Raw genomic sequence first — 19,862 nt, 5'->3', positions numbered from 1 at the left:
TTCTCCCCGGCTGCAGTGTAGAGCACATTTTTTATATCTTGTCCTGCCCAGACTGGCCCAAGAGCTACTGCATGGACTATTTCTCGTTTAATCTGTTCAAAGGCTTGTTGTTGTTCAGGGCCCCATTTGAAATCATTCTTTTTCCGGGTCACTTGATAGAGAGGGCTCACGATCAGACTGTAGTGTGGAATATGCATTCTCCAAAAACCCACAACGCCCAAGAAAGTTTGTGTTTCCTTTTTGCTAGTTGGTGGAGACATGGCTGTTATTTTGGTGATCACATCCATGGGGATCTGACGACGACCATCTTGCCATTTTATTCCCAAGAACTGGATTTCTCGTGCAGGTCCCTTTACTTTACTTTGTTTTATGGCGAAACCAGCTTTCAGGAGGATTTGAACTATTTCCTTTCCTTTCTCAAAAACTTCTTCTACTGTATTGCCCCACACAATGATGTCATCAATGTACTGTAGGTGTTCGGGAGCTCCACCTTGTTCCAAAGCATTATGGATCAGTCCATGGCAAATGGTAGGGCTGTGTTTCCACCCCTGGGGCAGTCGATTCCAGATGTACTGGACCCCCCTCCAAGTAAAAGCAAACTGTGGCCTGCACTCTGCTGCCAGAGGGATGGAGAAGAATGCATTAGCGATATCAATTGTGGCATACCACTTGGCTGCCTTTGACTCCAGTTCGTATTGAAGTTCTAGCATGTCTGGCACAGCAGCACTCAACGGTGGAGTGACTTCGTTCAGGCCACGGTAGTCTACTGTTAGTCTCCACTCTCCATTAGACTTCCGGACTGGCCATATGGAACTGTTAAAGGGTGAGTGGGTTTTACTGATGACTCCTTGGCTCTCCAGTCAACGAATGAGCCCGTGGATGGGGATCAGAGAGTCTCTGTTGGTGCGATATTGCCGCTGGTGCACTGTTGTGGTGGCGATCGGCACCTGTTGTTCTTTGACCTTCAGCAACCCCACAACAGAAGGGTCCTTTGAGAGACCGGGCAAGGTAGACAGCTGTTTACTTTCCTCCGTCTCCAAGGCGGCTACACCAAAAGCCCACTTGTAACCTTTTGGGTCCTTGAAATACCCTCTCCTGAGGTAGTCTATGCCAAGGATGCACGGAGCCTCTGGGCCAGTCACAATAGGGTGCTTTTGCCACTCATTGCCAGTTAGGCTCATTTCGGCCTCCAATACAGTTAGCTCTTGGGATCCCCCTGTCACTCCAGCAATGCTGATGGGTTCTGCCCCTAAATAGTTTGATGGCATTAAGGTGCACTGTGCGCCGGTGTCCACTAAAGCTTTATACTCCTGTGGGTCAGATGTGCCAAGCCATCGGATCCACACAGTCCAGTAAACCCGGTTATCCCTTTCCTCCACCTGGCTGGAGGCAGGGCCCCCCTAGTCCTGACCATAGTATTCATCACTCACTTCCGGTAAATATGAATCACGGGTGTCTCTGTTAAGATCAGTCAGGACATCAGCACTTCTGCTCCTCTGTCTGGAGAATTGCTTACGGGAAACTGGGGCAGCAGCTCTCCTGGAGAAACTCCCCTGAGTAATTGTTCTCCCTTGCAGCTCACGTACCCGTGCCTCTAAGGCTGAGGTAGGTTTTCCATCCCACTTCTTCATGTCCTCTCCGTGATCACGCAGGTAAAACCATAGGGTGCCCCGTCATGTGTATCCCTTCTCTTGAGCCAAGGGACGATTACTCCTAATGGCTGAGATACTGGTCCGTACTGGTGGGGAGTAGGACATATCTTCTTTGAGTTGCTGGAACTCTCGGGACAGTTTCTCAACAGCAGAGACGAGCGAGGAAGAGAGATTTGCTTCATATTCCCGGAGTCTATCAATCAACTCAGCCACCGTTGGTGTCTCGTCATCTTTCCAGGACATCACTGCCAATGAGTTTGCATACGAGGATGGTGCGCTCCGTACAAACTTCCGCCACATGGGTCGTGTGCGCTCAGCTTCATCTGGATCTTTGGAGGACCGTTGATCGTCCAGGTCACCATAAACCACCTCAAGCACAGCTAATTCCCTTAGATGCTGAATGCCTTTCTCCATGGTCATCCATTTTCCTAGGCGAAATACAATATCTTCTTTGAAGGGATACCTCTCTCTCACCGCAGACAGGAGCCACCTCCAGAGGCTGAGGGCTTGTGTTCCTTTTCCAATTGCTTTATCAATACCCCCTTCCCTAGAGAGGGATCCCAGTTGTTTGGCTTCCTTCCCCTCTAATTCCAAACTACTGGCCCCATTATCCCAGCATCGGAGCAGCCAGGTGATAACGTGCTCACCTGAATGACGCCCGAAATCTTTCCGTATATCCTGCAACTCCCTCAAGGATAGAGATCGGGTAGTTTCCGTTTCTTGTACACATGGTTCCTCCTCCTCCTCCTCTTCTCGTGATGGCCCAGGTTCCTCGAAATCTCTTTCTAAACGAGTTGACCTTCTCTTCCATGATTTCTTCTTGCGTATAGGGGCGACTGATACTGGCACAGGTTGGTCCTCCGGTTTAGCTGCAACGCTTGGCACTGGGGTTTGAGTAGCTGCAGTGCCTGTCGTGGGGGTTTGAGTGGCCGCCGTGCTCGTCACCGGGGTTGGAGCAGCTGCAGTATCTGTCGTGGCGGGTTGGGTGGCCGCAGTGCTTGTCAATGGGGTTGGAGTAGCTGCAGTATCTGTCGTAGGGGGTTGGGTGGCCACAGTGCTTGTCGCTGGGGTTGGATTAGCTCCCTTCTCTTTCCCTTGGGGGTACTGAATAGTGTTAAATAGGGCCCGATAGGCATAAGCCAGACCCCAGCACATGGCAGTGATTTGTATCTCTCTGGAATTGCCAGGGTGACAACATACTTCCTCCAAATGTTCTACTAATTTTTCGGGATTCTGCACTTGTTCAGGGGTGAAGTCCCACACCACAGGGGGTGCCCACCGTCTTAGGCATTTGCCCATACTTTCCCACATACCCTGCCACGCATAGCCATCGAGCCTTGGGACCGATCTCTGGATTATATTCTTAACTTGCTTACTAACCTTAGACAGATCTGATACCACCTGCCAAAGCAATATCAACAGATGTATCTTAACTACACAAGGATGTTCAAGATACTGAAAAGTTGTTGTAATGAAGGAGGAGGCATTACATAAGGTAGTAGCTACGATGCCATTCTGTATTTCCTCCATAAAAAACTCCTCAGAGGAGGAGGTATAATTGCTAATTGCCTCCATGAGGTGGTAGCTGTAGTACAGTAATGGCTTCCATGCAAAACCTAAATAACCGATAACAGTCAAGGCCAGTGTTTTAATAACAAATCTCCTAGGCAAAATATCTCTAATCACTGCAGAGCACAGCAAACTGACAAAACCAACAGCAAGTTTTAACATGTACTTTACAATCAGCATGGTAAAGACTGGGCAAACTAATACTGCGAGCAGATGAATCAATGCTGTGACCAGCAACTGTTATTATCTCAAACCCTTCGTGCCCCACGTTGGGCGCCAAAAATAGACTGTTGTGGTTCAGCCTCAGCTGGCAACTGCACACCACGCAGCCGCTCGCTCACATCCCCCCCACCCCTGTGGGATGGGGAAGAGAATCGGACGAGCAAAAGAACTTGTGGGTTGAGATAAGCACAGTTTAATGATTACAATAAAATGATGATGATAAATGATTATGATAATAATGACAATAATGTTAATATAATAAAAGGGAAAAGGAAGGAAAGGGAAAAACGGGAAAAAAAACGCAGAAACACGAACGATACAGCCGCTCACCACCCGCCAACCGACGCTGCCCGTCCCCGAGCCGCGATTGCTTCCTCCCTCCCCCGGCCAGCCCCTCCCAGGTAACATACTGGGCATGACGTTACATGATATGGAATATCCCTTTGGTCAGTTTGAATCCGCTCTCTTAGCTGTGCCCCCTCCCCTCCTGGCTTCTTGTGCACCCAGCAGAGCATGGGAGGCTAGACATGTCCTTGACTAGTATAAGCGCTACCCAGCAACAGCCTAAACATCTGTGTGTTATCTCAACAGGATTTTTTTTTCCCCTGCTAATTTCAAAGCACAGCACTATACCAGCTAGAGTGAAGAAAATTAACTCTATCCCAGCTGAAACCATGACATCCTTTTATGCAAATACTTCTTGTACCAAACGTAATGTGTCTTAAGAATGTCACTTTTCCTTTTCTTTTTTTTTCTTTAATTTAAAAAACCCTCAGTCGTCTTGACAAAAGCTAACAAGTTTGTTGGTTCGCGTCTACATGCAAATGATTTCTCTCTCCAAAGCTTGTCATCAGCTTTTCCTCTACATCCACCACTTTGGTTTCTTGTAGTGTTGGGCTTCAGGATTTGACACCAATGATAGAAGAAGTGATTGCAGGAATATAATTCTTCACTTTGTGAGATTCTGACTCAACCTGTTTTGAGTTTTCAGTGGATTAAGCAGATGTTGATTCCTGTCATATGACTACATTGTATTTGGTTTACATGGGTAGTGGGGGAGGAGGGGAGCTACAGGGGTGGCTTCTGTGAAGAGATGCCAGAAGCTGTCCCCATGTCTGACAGAGCAAATTCCAGCCAGCTCCAAGATGGACCCACCGCTGGATAAAGCTGAGCCCATCAGTGATGGTGGTAGCACCTCTGTGGTAGCATATTTAAGAAGGGGTAGAAACTGCTGCACAACAGCAGCTGGGAGAGCAGAGTGAGAATATGTGGGAGAAACAACTCTGCAGACACCAAGGTCAGGGAAGAAGGAGGGGGAGGAGGTGCTCCAGGCGCTAGAGCAGAGATTCCCCTGCAGCCTGGGGCGAAGGCCATGATGAAGCCGGTTGTCTCCCTGCAGCCCATGGAGGTCCATGGTGGAGCAGATATCCACCTGCAGCCCATGGAGGAACCCATGCCAGATCAGGTGGATGTGCCCTGAAGGCTGTGACCCTGTGGAGAGCCTGTGCTGGAGCAGGCTCCTGGTAGGACCTGTGGACCCTGTGGGGGACCCATGCTGGAGCAGTCCATTCCTGAACAACTGCACCCTGTGGAAAGGACCCATGCTGGAGCAGTTCATGAAGAACTGCAGCCTGTGAGAAGGCCCCACTTTGGAGAAGTTTGTGAAGGACTGTCTCCCACGGGAGGGACCTCACGGTGCAGCAGGGGAAGAGTGTGAGGAGGAAGCAGTGGCAGAGACAGTGTGTTAGGAACTGACTGCAGTACCCATTCCCCATCTCCCAGCACCGCTTGGGGGGAGGAGGTAGAGAAATTGAGATTGAAGTTGAGCCCGGGAAGAAGGGAGGGCTGGGGGGAAGACATTTTTAGATTTATTCTTGTCATCTGCTGCTATAAAATACCCTTCTAAAATGCTATTCCTCCCACAGTACTATGTTTACGTTCACGTTACACAACCCTCAAAGCACTTGAATTCAAGACTTGCAGTCAAAGTGAAAGGAAACGCTGTTTGCTTTTACCATCTTCTGTGATTTTTCAGGATTTTCATCTTTGGTGACATTAAAGTTACTATCAAGTATAGTATACTATCAAGTCCTGCATGATGCATCTCCCTTTACTACAGCCACATTTACTGCAATTACCCCATGAGGAAGTAAACCAGTATTTTAAACCTTTAAAACAGTCTCCAGTTTTGAAAATCTGCCTTCTAAATCACAGTCAAAGGAATTTTTATAAAGTGGTATATATTCTACAAACACCATGCTTTCTTGATGAAGAGCCAAACTTTGAAAAAGGCATGAGGCATGTGGATAGGCACAGTTGTTTGTTTTTTTTAAGGGTACAAATGTTATGCAATTAATATAAAAATAAATTAAATGTACAATCACAACACCCATAAAATTTACTAACTGCAGAAGTAAATCTCTTCTGTCTTTGAATTTTGTAACACATTGCACTTAGGAAAAAACCCTATATAAAACAAGTTATATTTTAATAATATATGATACACAGGCATCAAGTTACATTTTTTTATACATCTCTAACTCAGCTGGTTCTATGGCACAAGTGGATGGAAGAACTACGTGAGACTGCCTCTGTTTTCTTTAGAAACTGACAATTAAAGAATATGAAAAATTAATATTACTTATGAAAAGCTCAAATATTTCTTGCTTTCCTACATTTTTAGGTTTAATGTTTACAGTATAACATACAACTTCATACTTTCATTACAACTATTTATTATTATTTTGACTTCATCTATATAAATTTACTAACATTTCAAAATTTTTTTCCAAATATTGCAGATGATAATTTACAGTGTTGAAGTTAACTTCAGTGCTATTATAAAGTAATAAAAAATTTGCAAAATAACTTTAAAAAGTGCATTTTCTGTTCTGTAGTTCAGCCTCAAAATAGGTCAACATTTTAAAAAATTAAAGCCTGTTAAAATAGTGTTTGAAAAGTAGAGAGGGCAGAGTAATCTTCTTGCACTCCTTTGATCCAATGACTTCCACAGGTTAGTCAGCAGTCTGCCATATACCGTCCTGAAAAATAAAGGTAGGATTTTTTGCAGTCAGTAGATAAACCAGATTTTGTCAGTATTTTCCTGGGAGCAGTTTCACTATGGAAAAACAAAAAAAGTGAAACAGTTTTCAGCCATGTTTTAAAGGAAAAGTAATTATTTATGCATCACTTATTTAACAGTTTCATATTTTATAATTTAGCACTATAGAATATATCATATTAATTTGAATATATAAACATGTCAGTGTCTTACCAGTGGCAAACCTCTTCTTAAGGAGGGAAAGTCGATAGCCAGTGCCTACTAGCTCTACATCTGCTCCTGAAAGGGTGCTTCCTTCACTAATGAATAGCACTGCAAGTGTTGCTGGTTTACTGGGCCCTTCTGAAAGTTCAAATTTTGCCCTGAGGGATCCAGAACCTATGAAAACAACAAAACTGAAAGGCTGGTTGTTTTGCAAGACCAAGACAATCTCCCATAATTTTTAATAGTAAGGAGTAGAACTAACGGGGTGATCTTTAAGACCTATTCCTAGTGGCAGTCCCATATAAATTTTCAGAAGAGATGAGAGTACAATTCTCTTTTTTCCAATACTCTGTTTCAGACAGTGACTAGCGAATGATTTAGAGAGAAGCAATACACATTTCTACAAGATTATACTCATAGAAGAATGTGTATATCAGACAGCCTGGTAATCTCTTATTACATGAAATACCTGATTGTTCTCTATAATCATCATTTATGCTTGCTGGTTTATCTTGTATGTAGTACTTTTCATTAGCAGATTTGAAAGTGCATCAGAATATTTAAATGTCTGTTTGGATGAATGTACGTGAACAAAACAATCGGAAGAAATGCAGCTGAACAGCAATATACCCAGAGGAAAGAAATTCTTATTTTTCTAATAAAGACAAGGCCTGATTAAATACATTTCCCCAAAAACTTCAGTTGATTTCTCATAGACAGTGGTAAAGTTCACTTCAGTTCCATTATAAAGTAGTAATAGTTCAAAATTACTTTAAGTACACCTTTGTAGTCAATGCAAGGCATTTTAAAAAACCCCAACATTACTGCTAGTCTCTTTCTCTAGTTCTTAAACAAGTCTTTTCTTTTTCTTGCAAAATATGCTGGGGGAAAAAAGAGATCTGGTCCAGATCTGACCAGAGCATGTTAAAACAAACTTGTTATAAGCATTCATTAAATTAACTTAATAGTCACTGGTTGTAATGTTGATTCATTTGCTCTCAGAGTTGTTGTGCTTGTTCTCAGAGTTGTGTTACATAACAGCTTACTTGCTTTTGGATGAAAATAGCCAGTGAACTGAATGGTATGATGTTGATTGCTATATAATGTTGCATGGCATCACTCCTATGGTTGCTATATGCCACATCAATGGTATTACAGTAAAAATCTCCCAAATTAATGAAGAATTAACTTTGATGAAACCAAGCAAAGTGCAGTGGTGATGGAACCAGAACTGGCTTCAGCATGCAAGAATCCTATACCACACACACCATCTCTCCTGCCCTGAAAGACTGCTACGATAGATGGAGCCCAAAGTCATGGACTAAATGAACTCAGTGGACATTTTGCAGAGATTTTACAGACATTTTACAGGGGTGGTCCATAGATCAAGGGAATGATATCTGTGTGTTATATCAAAGGATGGGAACGGGGGTGGTGGTTAATGAGTTGTATTGGATAGTATGGGACCTGGGCATGATGTAAATGGTATGGAATAAGGGGTGTATACTGCCATGGCCTTGGCTGTGATAGAGTTAATTTTTTTCACTGTAGCTGGTATAGTGCTGTCTTTTGGATTTAGAATGAGAATAATGTTGATAACCCATGTTCTGCCAGGTGCACAAGAAGCCGGGAGGGGAGGGGGCACAGCCAAGGCAGCTGATCCAAACTGGCCAAAGGGATATTCCATACCATATGACATCATGCCCAGTATATTAATTGGGGGGAGTTGGCTGGGGGAAGCAGAGATCATGGCTCAGGGACTGGAAGGGTTGGGCGGCATGTTGTGAGCATTTGCATCACTTCCCCTCCCCCCCTCCGGGTTTTGCCTCTCTCTTTCTCTCTTGTGTTATTTTCCTTTTCATTTTGTTATTAACAATCATTATTATTATGATTACCATTATTACTACTATGAGTATTTTATTTTAATTATTAAACTGTTCTTTTCTCAACCCACGAGTTTTCTTACTTTTGCTCTTCTGATTCTCTCCCCCATCCTACTGGGGTTGGGGGAGTGAGCGAGCAGCTGTGTGGGGCTCAGTTGCTGACTGGGGCTAAACCATGACAGTGGCCAAAGGGATATTCCATACCATATGACGCCATGCTCAATATAGGAACTGGGGGGAGTTGGCTGGGGGACATCTATTGCTGCTCAGGGACTGGCTGGGCATCAGCCGGCAGGTGGTTTTTCCTGGGTTTTGTTTCTCTCTCTCGTTTTCCCTTTCATTACATTTTATAATTGTGCTGGTTTTGGCTGAGAAGGGGTTAATTCTCCTCACTGTGGGGGTCGGCTACCTTTCCAGCTTCCCGCGCTCTGCCGCGTGGCGGGGGGGAGGGGGGGCTGGGAGGGGCGGGGCCATGGTGGGGGCAGCTGACCCCGACTGGCCAATGGCAGGTTCATTCCATACCATGTGACACCATGACCAGTATATTGAGGGGGGGCAGTTGCAGCTTGGGAGCGCGCGGCGTTGGGTCGGCGGGCGGCGGGCGGCTGCGGTGCGTGCAGTTTGTTTTGGCGGTTCGTTCCCCTTTCCCCCTCCACTGGGGCTTTGCGCCTCTCGTTGTTCTCCTTTACATTGCATTTCTGTTGTTGTTTCTTTTAATTTTAATTGTTAAACTGTTCTTATCCCAACCCACGAGTGTTACCCTTCTGATTCTCTCCCCCATCTACCGGTAGATGGGGGAGTGAGCGAGCGACTGTGTGGGGCTGAGCTGCCGGCTAAACCACGACAATTATGATTATGATGAATATTATTATGATTATTAAACTGTCTTTAACTCAGCCCATGAGTTTTCTTACTTTTGCTCTTCTGATTTTCTCCCCCATCACGCTGGCGTGGCGGGGGGGAGGCTGAGCGAGAGGCTGTGGGGTGTTTAACTGCCTGCCAGGTTAAACCACAACACCTTCCCAGGCTTGTGGTTCCTATATGAAACCAGTCATATTTACAAGCAAATCCGTGCTTTCATAAGTCCCTTTACTAAATTCTTAACAGGGCCAACTTTCCATTACACTGCAAGTCCATTTCTCCACAGAGGCTTTGTGGATGAGATGCCTCCCTTCAGCTCCTGTTTTTCTGCTTCAGAAAAACATTGCATCTGCAAAGGTTGCAAGGGCTATGACATAAACTGGACCTCAGGGAAAGGCAGCTGGGCAGAAGACAATTATTGGTACCTTACAAAATGCTATATAAATTACCACTCTGAGAAGATGTGCATAGATTTTTTTTTTTTTTCCTGGAGTCATATATGGTCAAAACAAAACCCCTCAAAATGTTGGTCAAGAATCATCTACAGTTGAGCCTATCTCAGCACAGGACTTTTGTATCTTCCCCCCGTTCTTCCCCTTACCTCTTTCTACTTTATTTCAATTGTCAGTGTGTGGAAAAACAGAACACAGATATTAAACATCTTTTCCTTTGAATAACTGCTCATTTCCAAATAGCATTGATGCAATAATTTCCTTGCTCAGTCTAAACTCTATTTTAGTGGTACTAGCGGCTTTCAAGAGGCTTCACTATTTTTCTTTTTATAAATAGTTAATATTTTTACATCTCACTGTTATTGGAACCTCTCAGGAGGAATTTCATTGAGAAGGTGAGCTGATAAACAGGATACAGAAAGTGTAAACAGGCATGAGGACATAGAGGCTAAAATGCCTTTTTGAGTCTTTTTTACTGTTATTTTTTCTGTACAAGAAAACAAAACAAAAGAGTTCAACTTGCCTCCATTCTCAGACTTCTCTGAAATGCTAGATATTTTCCAATAAGCTTTCATCTGGTCTGCATTCCTGTAAGAGAACGGTAGGTTAATTATAAGCACCAATTTTTAGAATATTATTTCCCTAGATTTATACTAGTACCTTACAGACCATGTGTGTATAACCTACATCTCTTAATGGAGGTTTACAAAAATATTTGATCATTTTAAGGTGAGTTTGTGGAAAATTATACAAAGCAAACAGGAAAACAGAAGGGTATGTCTGCATTGCCCCTGAGCTTGCAGCAGAGCTTAGACATACATACCACATTTTTATACAGTTAACATTGTCCTATACCCAGGTTATGGCTCCACTTCACAACTCAAAGCCCTCTGTGGCTTCAAAGGGTAAGGAAAGTACAGACATGCTGGAAGCAGTTTGAAGGCTAGGTCTTTATGCTTCATGATGATGGTATGAGGGGGAGCAATATTGATTACTCTCCCCTATGTGAGACTCCCGGCTGTGTGAAAGAGAGAATACCTGGGCTTGAGTCCCTTAGTCTGATGAATCTGCAATAGAACTGTCACTAAGTTTTGAGTCTTCCTAGCTAACACTAGATACTCTGGGTAGGCATTCCTGATCTCACTCAGGTTTCATTACTGAGGGGTTTGTGGAAGAAGCCTGAGCAGGGAGGGGGGAGACTGGCTTCACCAAAAGTTCTAGTCAAGTTGTGCAGGCAGGATACCAAACCTGCCCTTGCTCAGAATAAGCTTAAGGTGATTTGGTTAAAAGTATTGCTCCCTTGAAATACTAAGTCAAGAAAGATTCAGTCTTGCCAGGATTTTTTCCACTTAAAGTTATACTGTATTACCACTTTGTCCAATTAACACATTTAAAAGTATTGCCTCCAGAAACATCAGAACCTTTCTGATAAATACACCAGGTTTATTTTATTTCTGAACCTTGCTTTATAAGGTAAACTGATCTATATGTAATAAGGTTAAGAAAGCCTGACTTCCCTCAACTTGGTATTCTTTGCCCTCTTAACCTTCAGGTTAAAAAGGCCCTCTTGTCCCTCTTGGAAATAAACAGTCCAGGAATTACGTTACAGCTGAGCAAGTACCTATTTGCTGCCAAACCACAGGCACAAAGATTGAATTCTGCTCACATTTTGCTCCAGGGATGTCCCACTCTGCCTAGCCCTGCTACCCTCTGCTTGTTTTCACAAACTTGTAGAAATGTAGTTATGAGACACATGTCTCACTTTCAAGTGCTGCTGTAAACAGTCTGCAGGCTTAGAAGGTGATGGCAGGTAGCTGTGAGTCACACAATAATCAGCACAACACTTGAACTGAGAGGCAATGCTACCTGGCTTATGAAGAGCTCCTCAGTTACTGAAGTTTGTTTTAAAACCATTTCAATTAGAAGCTAATTTTTAAGCTAGAACAATCAAGAAATCTTTTTAGGAACTGCATTTCTTCTACTCTCTCTAAAATCTATATATATGAATATATTTACACACACATATATATAAAATGGTCTTTAACCATTAAGATATTTTGGGTTCAAATCACATTATTAAAAATATCTATCCTGTCTTATTGGCCAAAAGAAAGCAAACATTAGAAATTTAAGAAAGGCTTGTATTCAGAAAAGTTTGTATTATTACACAGTTGGAATGGGTGCATATAGTCTCATTTTAGTTTATGTGAATTGGCTGTACATGAACTGTTTTGGACCAGAAAATGTCCTAAACATCCAATACTGTGCATTTTATCAAGAGGAAAAAATTTAGCTGTTTCTTCCAGTGAAATTTTTCAGGCTGACAAAAAATAAATACACTGAAGTGAATTTGAAATAATAAAAATAAAAAGTATTAATATTACCATTTTGCAGGTGGAAGTGATTGCATGTTTGTTACTCCTCCATCTACTGGTACCACAACCTGGACATTAGACAGCATACTAGGCACATTCATAGACTCTGGATTGTACTTATAATCCACTCTCACATCAGTAGTGCTAGCATTACATTTCCAGTAAGTTGCAAGATTCAAGGGAGTAGACTGGATGCCATTTGAAGATACCTGTAAAAGAATAAATCATTGAAAGCAGCTTAATTAAAATATTCCCCTTTTGGGCAGAATTAGGGAATGATGGTAACAAGTATAACTCTAAATCCTGACAAAAGACCAAAAGAACAATTGACCTCTGAGCCCTTAATCTCAGAATTCTGAAGACTTGTAGCTTAAAGTAATTCCTGTTCTTTTAATTTTAAATTAAAATAATTTTAAAAAGGTTTAAAGGTTTAAACTCTCTAAACCTTTTAATGGTTTAAACCTTTTAAAGGTTTAAACTCTTAAACTCTGTCCCACAAGGCTTCTTCCTGTTCTGGCTTTCATAAGTTAAAACAGTTTTGTTTTAGTCTTGTGTTCTGCTTCACACAAGAAACATGCTTGCAGCAAAATGACTTCATCCTTAGCAGTTGTGTGCCATACCAATTCAGCTGCCCAAACAGCCAGCAGCAGAAGGCAATACACGTCACTGGGCAGGCAGCGAGCAAAGCAGTTTTTTACCTATTAAATGCATTATTTTCCTGCTGCATGAGGGTTAGATGCTGCTGCTTCTGTAGCTGAGCTTGTGCTACTGCCCTGCTGCACCTCTATCACTTTCCTAGTCTACTTGAGGAACCTTCTATGCCCCAGTGTCCCCACTTGCTTTTCCTTGGCAGCCCAGAACCCTTTCTATCTGCCAGGGCTTCCGCATGTCACTGCCTCAGTTTTCCCCAACAATAAAGATCTTAAATAGATCTAATTCTTCCACAGTACTCATTTCTTCAATCCAAAGATATGTTCTGTTCCTTCCATCTTTCTCAGGAATTCTCAGTGTACCTAACATGCTTTTTATAGATTCAGTATGCCAAGACTTTAAACTATATTGGAAGGATGTGGAAAGCTATAGTGGTATTAATAGCTGCACTGATAGGTTCTTTTGCTTTTTGATGTAGAGACAGTTGGCTCAGATGTTCAACCATCTCAATGCAGGCCTAGCAAATCCCTGTTCTCCCTTTTGAGAGTCTGTCTGTCTTGAATTTTCATGAAGATTTTTTGTTGACAGCCAGTACATGTTCTCACAGATCCACAGAATGGTTGAGGTTGGAAAGGATCTCTGGAGGTCATCTGGTCCAACCCCCCCGGCTCAGGCAGGATCACTTATTGCCGACTGCTCAGGATCATGTCCAGACAGTTTTTTAAGATCTCCAAGGACGGGGACTCCACCACCTCTCTGGACAATCTGTTCCAGTGCTTGGGTCACTCTCACAGTAAAAAAGTGCTTCCTAATGTTCAGAGGGAACCTCCTGTGTTTCAGTTTGTGCCCAGTGCCTCTGGTCCTGTCACTGGGCACCACTGGAAAAAGCCTGTCTCAGTCTTCTTTGCACCCTCCCTTCAGGTATTTATACACATGGATGAGATCTCCCCGGAGCCTTCTCTTCTCCAGGCTGACCAGTCCCAGCTCTCTCAGCCTTTCCATATAGGAGAGATGCTCCAGTCCCTTCATCATCTTTGTGGCCCTTCACTGGACTCCCTCCAGTAGCTCCATGTCTCTCTTGTACCGGGGAGCCCAGAACTGGACACAATATTCCAGGTGCGGCCTCACAAGTGCTGAGTAGAAGGGAAGGATCACCTCCCTTGACCTGCTGGCAATACTTTGCCTAATGCAGCCCAGGATACTGTTAGCTGCCTCTGCTGCAAGGGCACATGGCTGGCTGTCATGGTTTAACCCCAGCCAACAACTAAGCCCCGCACAGCTGCTCGCTCACTCCTTTCCCAGTGAGATGGGGGAGAGAATCAGAAGAGCAAAAGTAAGAAAACTCATGGGTTGAGATAAAGACAGTTTAATAGGGAAAGCAAAAGCTGAGCACACAAGCAAAGCAAAACAAGGAATTCATTCACCACTTCCCATGGCAGGCAGGTGTTCAGCCATCTCCAGGAAAGCAGGGCTCCATCACACGTAACAGTGACTTGGGAAGACAAACGCCATCACTCCGAATGCCCCCCCCACCCCTTCCTCCTTCTTACCCCAGCTCTATATGCTGAGCATGACATCATATGGTATGGAATATCCCTTTGGTCAGTTGTGGTCAGCTGTCCTGGCTGTGTCCCCTCCCAGCTTCTTGTGCACCCCCAGCCCACTTGGTGGTGGGGTGATGTGAGAAGCAGAAAAGGCCTTGACTCTGTGTAAGCACTGCTCAGCAATAACCAAAACATCCCTGTGTTATCATCACTGTTTTCATCACAAATCCAAAACATAGCCCCACACTAGCTACTGTGAAGAAAATTAACTTTGTCCCAGCCAAAAACCAGCACATTGGCTCATGTTCAACCTGGTGTCCACCAGGACCCCCAGGGCCTTCTCTGCAATGCTACTATCCAGCTGGGTGGCCCCCAGCATATACTGGTGCCTGGGGTTGTTCCTCCCCAGGTGCAAGACTTTGCACTTCCCCTTGTTGAACTTTACGAGGTTCCTGTCAGCCAATTTCTCCAGCCTGTCTAGGTCCCTCTGGATGGCAGCACAACCCTCTGGCCTCCTGGAAGCTACTCCTCCCAGTTTGACATCATCAGCAAACATAATGAGGTTACACTCTGCCCCCTCATCCAGATTTTTAATGAAGATGTTAAACAGAATCTGACACAGTATTGACCCTGGGGTACACTGTCTAGTTACTAGACCTCATGCCACTGACCGTCACCCTCTGGGCCTGGATGTTCAGACAGTTTTCAATCCACCTCACTGTCTGCTCATCCAGCCCATACTTCATCAGCTTCTCTATGAGGATGCTATGGGAGACAGCCTTCCTGAAGTCAAGGTAGACAATATCCACTGCTCTCCCCTCATCTACCAGGCCAGTCATTTAATCATAAAAGTTTATCAAGTTGGTCAAGCATGACTTCCCCTTGGTGAACCCATGCTGACTACTCCCAATGACCTTCTTGTCCTTCATGTGCCTGTAAATGGTTTCCAGGATATTGTGAGAGGTGAGAACATCATGCATTCTCGCATATTACAGTTGATTAGCTACAGCATCCAAAAATTATGCAATTACAAAATCAAAATACAATATAATTACAAACTCAAACAACCCCCCACCAAAACCCTTAAATTCAAGGAAAACTTAACTTTGTTATCAAATACATAAAGAAGCAATGCTTGAAGCTTGCACACATGAATTAGACTGAAGTGTAAGCAAGCTGAAACAGGTCATGAATGAACAGGGAATGACATGAAGGCATAACACAAATGCACTCAGCCTGGGCAGAGCCTATGCATTGGAAACAGTGACATACCCAGAATTGGCCTAGATGAGGGATGAAAGTTCATCTGCATGCAGGCAAAGAACAATTCTTATATTTTCTGTTTAGATATGAATTCTACCAGAGTTCCTTTAAAAATTTTGAAAGGGAAAAAAGCATTTACCTGATACTTTAAAACATCCACATTATAATAGGACGCAGATGGATTCTGCTCTGATAATTTTTTGAGGTAGACAGTTATAGCTTGCATGTTCATCCAAAAATCCTTAGTATGGGAGTCACTTTGTGACTGGTCACTACAAAGAAAAAGAAAGGTAGGAATCAGAAGGCAACACTGAGTTTTATTATTTTGGATGTTTAAAAATTAAGACTAGATCTTTCCCCTTCTTCACAATTTCAAGCAAGAATTTGTTCTAATGCTTTATAACACATAACCGTTATAAACAACTGTTTCTCAGATACTTATAGTTACATTCAATCTTAGTAACAATTTATTACATCAGTTCTATATGTAGGTAAGAGAGCGCACACGACTGCAGAAGCAAAATCCTGGTTGGGAGCTACTGGAGCATGAAAAGGTGTTTTGCAGATCAAGAATATTTTCAGCTCTGGTTGCATCAGGTTTATTTCTTAATAAGGATGAAGCTTTTAAGAAAACTGATTCAGAAACAAAATTCAAACCACTTAAGAATCAAAGAGCTCCACGGATCATCTGTGGATGCATAGAGGAACTGCATCCATCCCTAAGGAGGCATGCAGAGTGTGTGTACAGAGTGAAAGACAAAAACGAGCACCTGGAACACAGTAAATAGGACTGCAATGGGTTGGAATGTCCTAGAACAGTGACTTATGTACCAGTAGCCTGTCCAATTTACTTAGAATTTGGTTCTCAAAACAGTGTTGTCATTCATGCAATTTACATTTTCAGTAAAATATATAGATAAACACATCGCAGAGGCCTTCCAAAATTTAAACAAATGAAACCAGTAGCAAAATCCTTCTGCTGCTCCACAACCAAGTATAATTCAAAACAGAAATTCTATCGTCTCCACAAATATCACTCACATTAAAGCGTTTAATCTCTATAAATAATAAGCAAATGATAGTCATTGCAGTATATGATGAAAAGTCAAATTATTACCATACAGGTTTAATTTCATAAATATCCAGTACATGCATCCTTTCTTATTAGAGGTGAAGTATTACAGCACTCAGACAAGAATACTAGACAGTTTCACTTTTTTTCCAAAATATAATTTTTCAGTATAATTCACTGTCAGATATGGCTCTGCTAACATTTCAGTTATAAACTGTCATGTCAAAGAACGATAAATTTAATTTTATATGAATCATTCATTACATTAAGTATGAATGATCAAAATGAAATTAAATACAAAAGAATGGATGCATGTGGTTTGTGTCAAGTGATTTTAGTAATTTAAAAAATGTAGCATCTAGAAGTGTTTAACTGGTTTTCAAATAATTTATCCAATAAATGAAATAGAAACTGTTCAGCTGAAACAGATATCTGCTTTTACAATTGTTTTCCTTTTCTTTTTTTTTTTTGGAAAAGATATCCAAATGCTGTGATTTCAACAATTATCTTATTCAACCAGCAGCTTTTTTTTTTTCTTAAGAATTCTCCTAAGCATGCTGCTATACACTTGAAAGATACAGTTATGTAATGGATCTGATCTACCGTAGAAATGATACAGCTTAAAAAACACACTAGTAACTGACAAATGAGATTAGGTGTAGCTCTTACTACTTGTTTTCTATTTAAGGCTACTGTTTCATAATTTAATCTTACCATTGTTACTACTGTATAAAGAAATCCATATGACAATATTAGTGTCCTATTTTTGACATCTAATTTTTCTCTGTATATTGTTCGTGTATATTGTTCATGTAGTTTGATTAGGAAAAAATGTTTGGGTTTTTTAAAAATAATTTATTAAACCGTGTGTGCAAAAAACAGCTACATGTGCAAACTATCTTTTATGGCTCCTGTTATATTCAGTATAAGTTTCAAGTCCAGTAATCACTGAAATTTTTGATGGTGGCAGTGGAAAGAAACTCAGCTAAACAAGATTAGTTCAGGAAATTAAATTATGTATAAGCAAATCAACAAGACTGTAGAGAATTCTGATTTACATATATGACAATTCACATTTTACAAATCATGCTGTTTATTATATTTAAAAAAATATACAAAACCTGTATACAAGTTGTGCATTTGGAAGAATCTGCTCTAGTTTGCTTGTGTTTTTTACCCTGAAGCAGAGCACAGCTGGAGATGGGTTGCTGGTGAAGACTTTAATAATCCCACTTGGGAATGATACTGTCATATCACCAGTGATCTTCACAATACATCTAGAAGAGAATGAAAACATCAGTTTTATTGCAACTCATTAACTGCCTAATTTTAATACTAATTTTAAAGCAATCATAGTTTTACAATATGATGAGCTGAATTCAAAACAAAATCAATTTCAAATGAGGGCAATGTGGCACTATGACAATGTACCATCACTTTCAACTTGGAAGTCGGATGAAATAAGAAAAATAGTTTAGCTGGTTAAGCATACAGTAGTATGGGTGGATATTTTTTAGGCTTTGAAAACATGGCACAACTATTCTTAGGCAAGGCCTAAGTAGCATAGCAAGCAATTTGACAGAGAAAATGAGGTGCTTTTAAGCTGCCCAAGTTTACATGCAGCACCTGACTATAATAAAAACCCTTCTCAATTTCAGTGTTCTCATTGAACACATTTTTGTAAAGCAGGGATATATGAACTCCTAGCGGGATGCAGGCCAATAGAGAGTGATAAGCCACTGCTGTCACTTATATAAGGGGAAGAAACCCTGTGAATCCCCCTTCTAATGTTTTATATTTTTCCCCAAAAATATTAAAACCAGGGTGTTTTCTTATTGTAACTTATTACAGTCAAAACAATTCACTATTTAACTAACTTTGTGGGATCTGCTCCTTTAAAGTAGGCGTTAACAGATTCAGTAAGGGCTACTGCAACAGGCAAGGTGTCCTGGTTTCCAAGGCTGACAGGGCTGGGACCACGTGAAACACCTAGAATACATACAGTGTATAGGTTTAATTTTCACAAAGCTTAGAAATAGATTTCAGAACGGTTGACTACACCTGTCATTTTTACAAGAGGCTACTACCATCAAGGTCACAGCAGAGTTTGAAGTATTACTTGAAAAGCATGTAGAAAAATATAAACATAGTACAGTACAATCACACCATCAAAACACTGCTTAGCAGCCTAAAAACCCAGGACTATCAGTATGATGTTTTATAAATGGACAGACACAAGGAAATACATGAGAGAGGAACACTATATTAAAATGGCTACTGATGAAACTGAACTCAACAGATCCAAAGGAAACAACAGACGTTAACTATAATACTTGGAAAAAAGTCCCTATTGTATGCTTATAGTATGGAAAAATGTATGATAAAATAGTCACAGAAATGCAAAGAATTTGGTTACAGTATGTATGAACATACATAAATTAAATACATTACACATACATTAATATTACCCCACATAAATGAACTGTTGAACATTCTTTTAACTATTTCAACCAACAAAAATTACAATACCCAAGCAGAAATTGTTGGAGAAATATTTTGCAAAGTTTTCTAATGTTTACATAGTAAAGGTTCTGGGAGTACCTAGAAATACATAGCAGTTTACAAGAAAAATAATTACCAGGCCTGAGTCAGCTTTCACAGATGCCTGTGCCTACACAACAAAGTTCCAATGCATAGCTATAAAAATCAACTCAGACCTCAGCTAAGGCTTTTTGAAATGTGTGTGTACAATTGACAAAACCAGTTGTCATGGGATTTTACATTTCAGTAGTGTTTTATATGTGTACTGAATATAAGAGACAATGCTGGAAGTTCTATCTTTTTATTAGTGTGGTAGTGTAGTAGAGAGCACCTTACTAATTTTTTGTACTACTGCTGAAACAGCCTGTATCGCATGTCTGCTGCAATCTTTCAGAGGGACGGGATGTCACAGAGCTGTGCCAAGGCAGACTTGCTGTATCTCAGGCTGCAGTCCAGCTCACGGGTCCAATTCTAGTACCTTCAGCAGCACCAGCAAATCTGGCTTTGATGCC

At 41.7% G+C, this 19,862-nt stretch overlaps 1 protein-coding gene and 1 long non-coding RNA gene across 7 annotated transcripts in view; one reads left to right on the top strand and one right to left on the bottom strand.

Annotated features, from left to right (window-relative positions):
* The window catches only part of LOC142049855 (uncharacterized), a 704,768-nt gene that overhangs the window by 152,625 nt on the left and 532,281 nt on the right, over positions 1–19,862 (top strand). The gene's annotated exons all lie outside the window — the stretch shown is intronic.
* LOC142049314 (F-BAR domain only protein 2-like) overlaps positions 5,457–19,862 on the bottom strand; it is a 105,315-nt gene continuing 90,909 nt past the window's right edge. For 3 of the 6 annotated variants that reach the window (XM_075076918.1, XM_075076921.1, XM_075076922.1), the window contains 7 exons: positions 18,687–18,798; positions 17,931–18,086; positions 15,877–16,009; positions 12,289–12,488; positions 10,428–10,492; positions 6,718–6,882; positions 5,457–6,484 (listed from right to left, as the gene is read on the bottom strand). In XM_075076918.1, coding sequence (XP_074933019.1) covers positions 6,462–6,484; positions 6,718–6,882; positions 10,428–10,492; positions 12,289–12,488; positions 15,877–16,009; positions 17,931–18,086; positions 18,687–18,798 — 854 coding nt within the window. In that variant the 3' untranslated portion in view covers positions 5,457–6,461. Of the gene's footprint in view, positions 6,562–6,717; positions 6,883–10,427; positions 10,493–12,288; positions 12,489–15,876; positions 16,010–17,930; positions 18,087–18,686; positions 18,799–19,862 lie in introns of all 6 variants that reach the window. The other 3 variants (XM_075076917.1, XM_075076920.1, XM_075076919.1) reach the window with 1 other exon arrangement.

Source organism: Phalacrocorax aristotelis, chromosome W (assembly GCF_949628215.1).
Source record: "Phalacrocorax aristotelis chromosome W, bGulAri2.1, whole genome shotgun sequence".
In the NCBI taxonomy this organism is placed as follows: Eukaryota; Metazoa; Chordata; class Aves; order Suliformes; family Phalacrocoracidae; genus Phalacrocorax; species Phalacrocorax aristotelis.
This window is presented reverse-complemented; position numbering and strand designations above follow the sequence as displayed.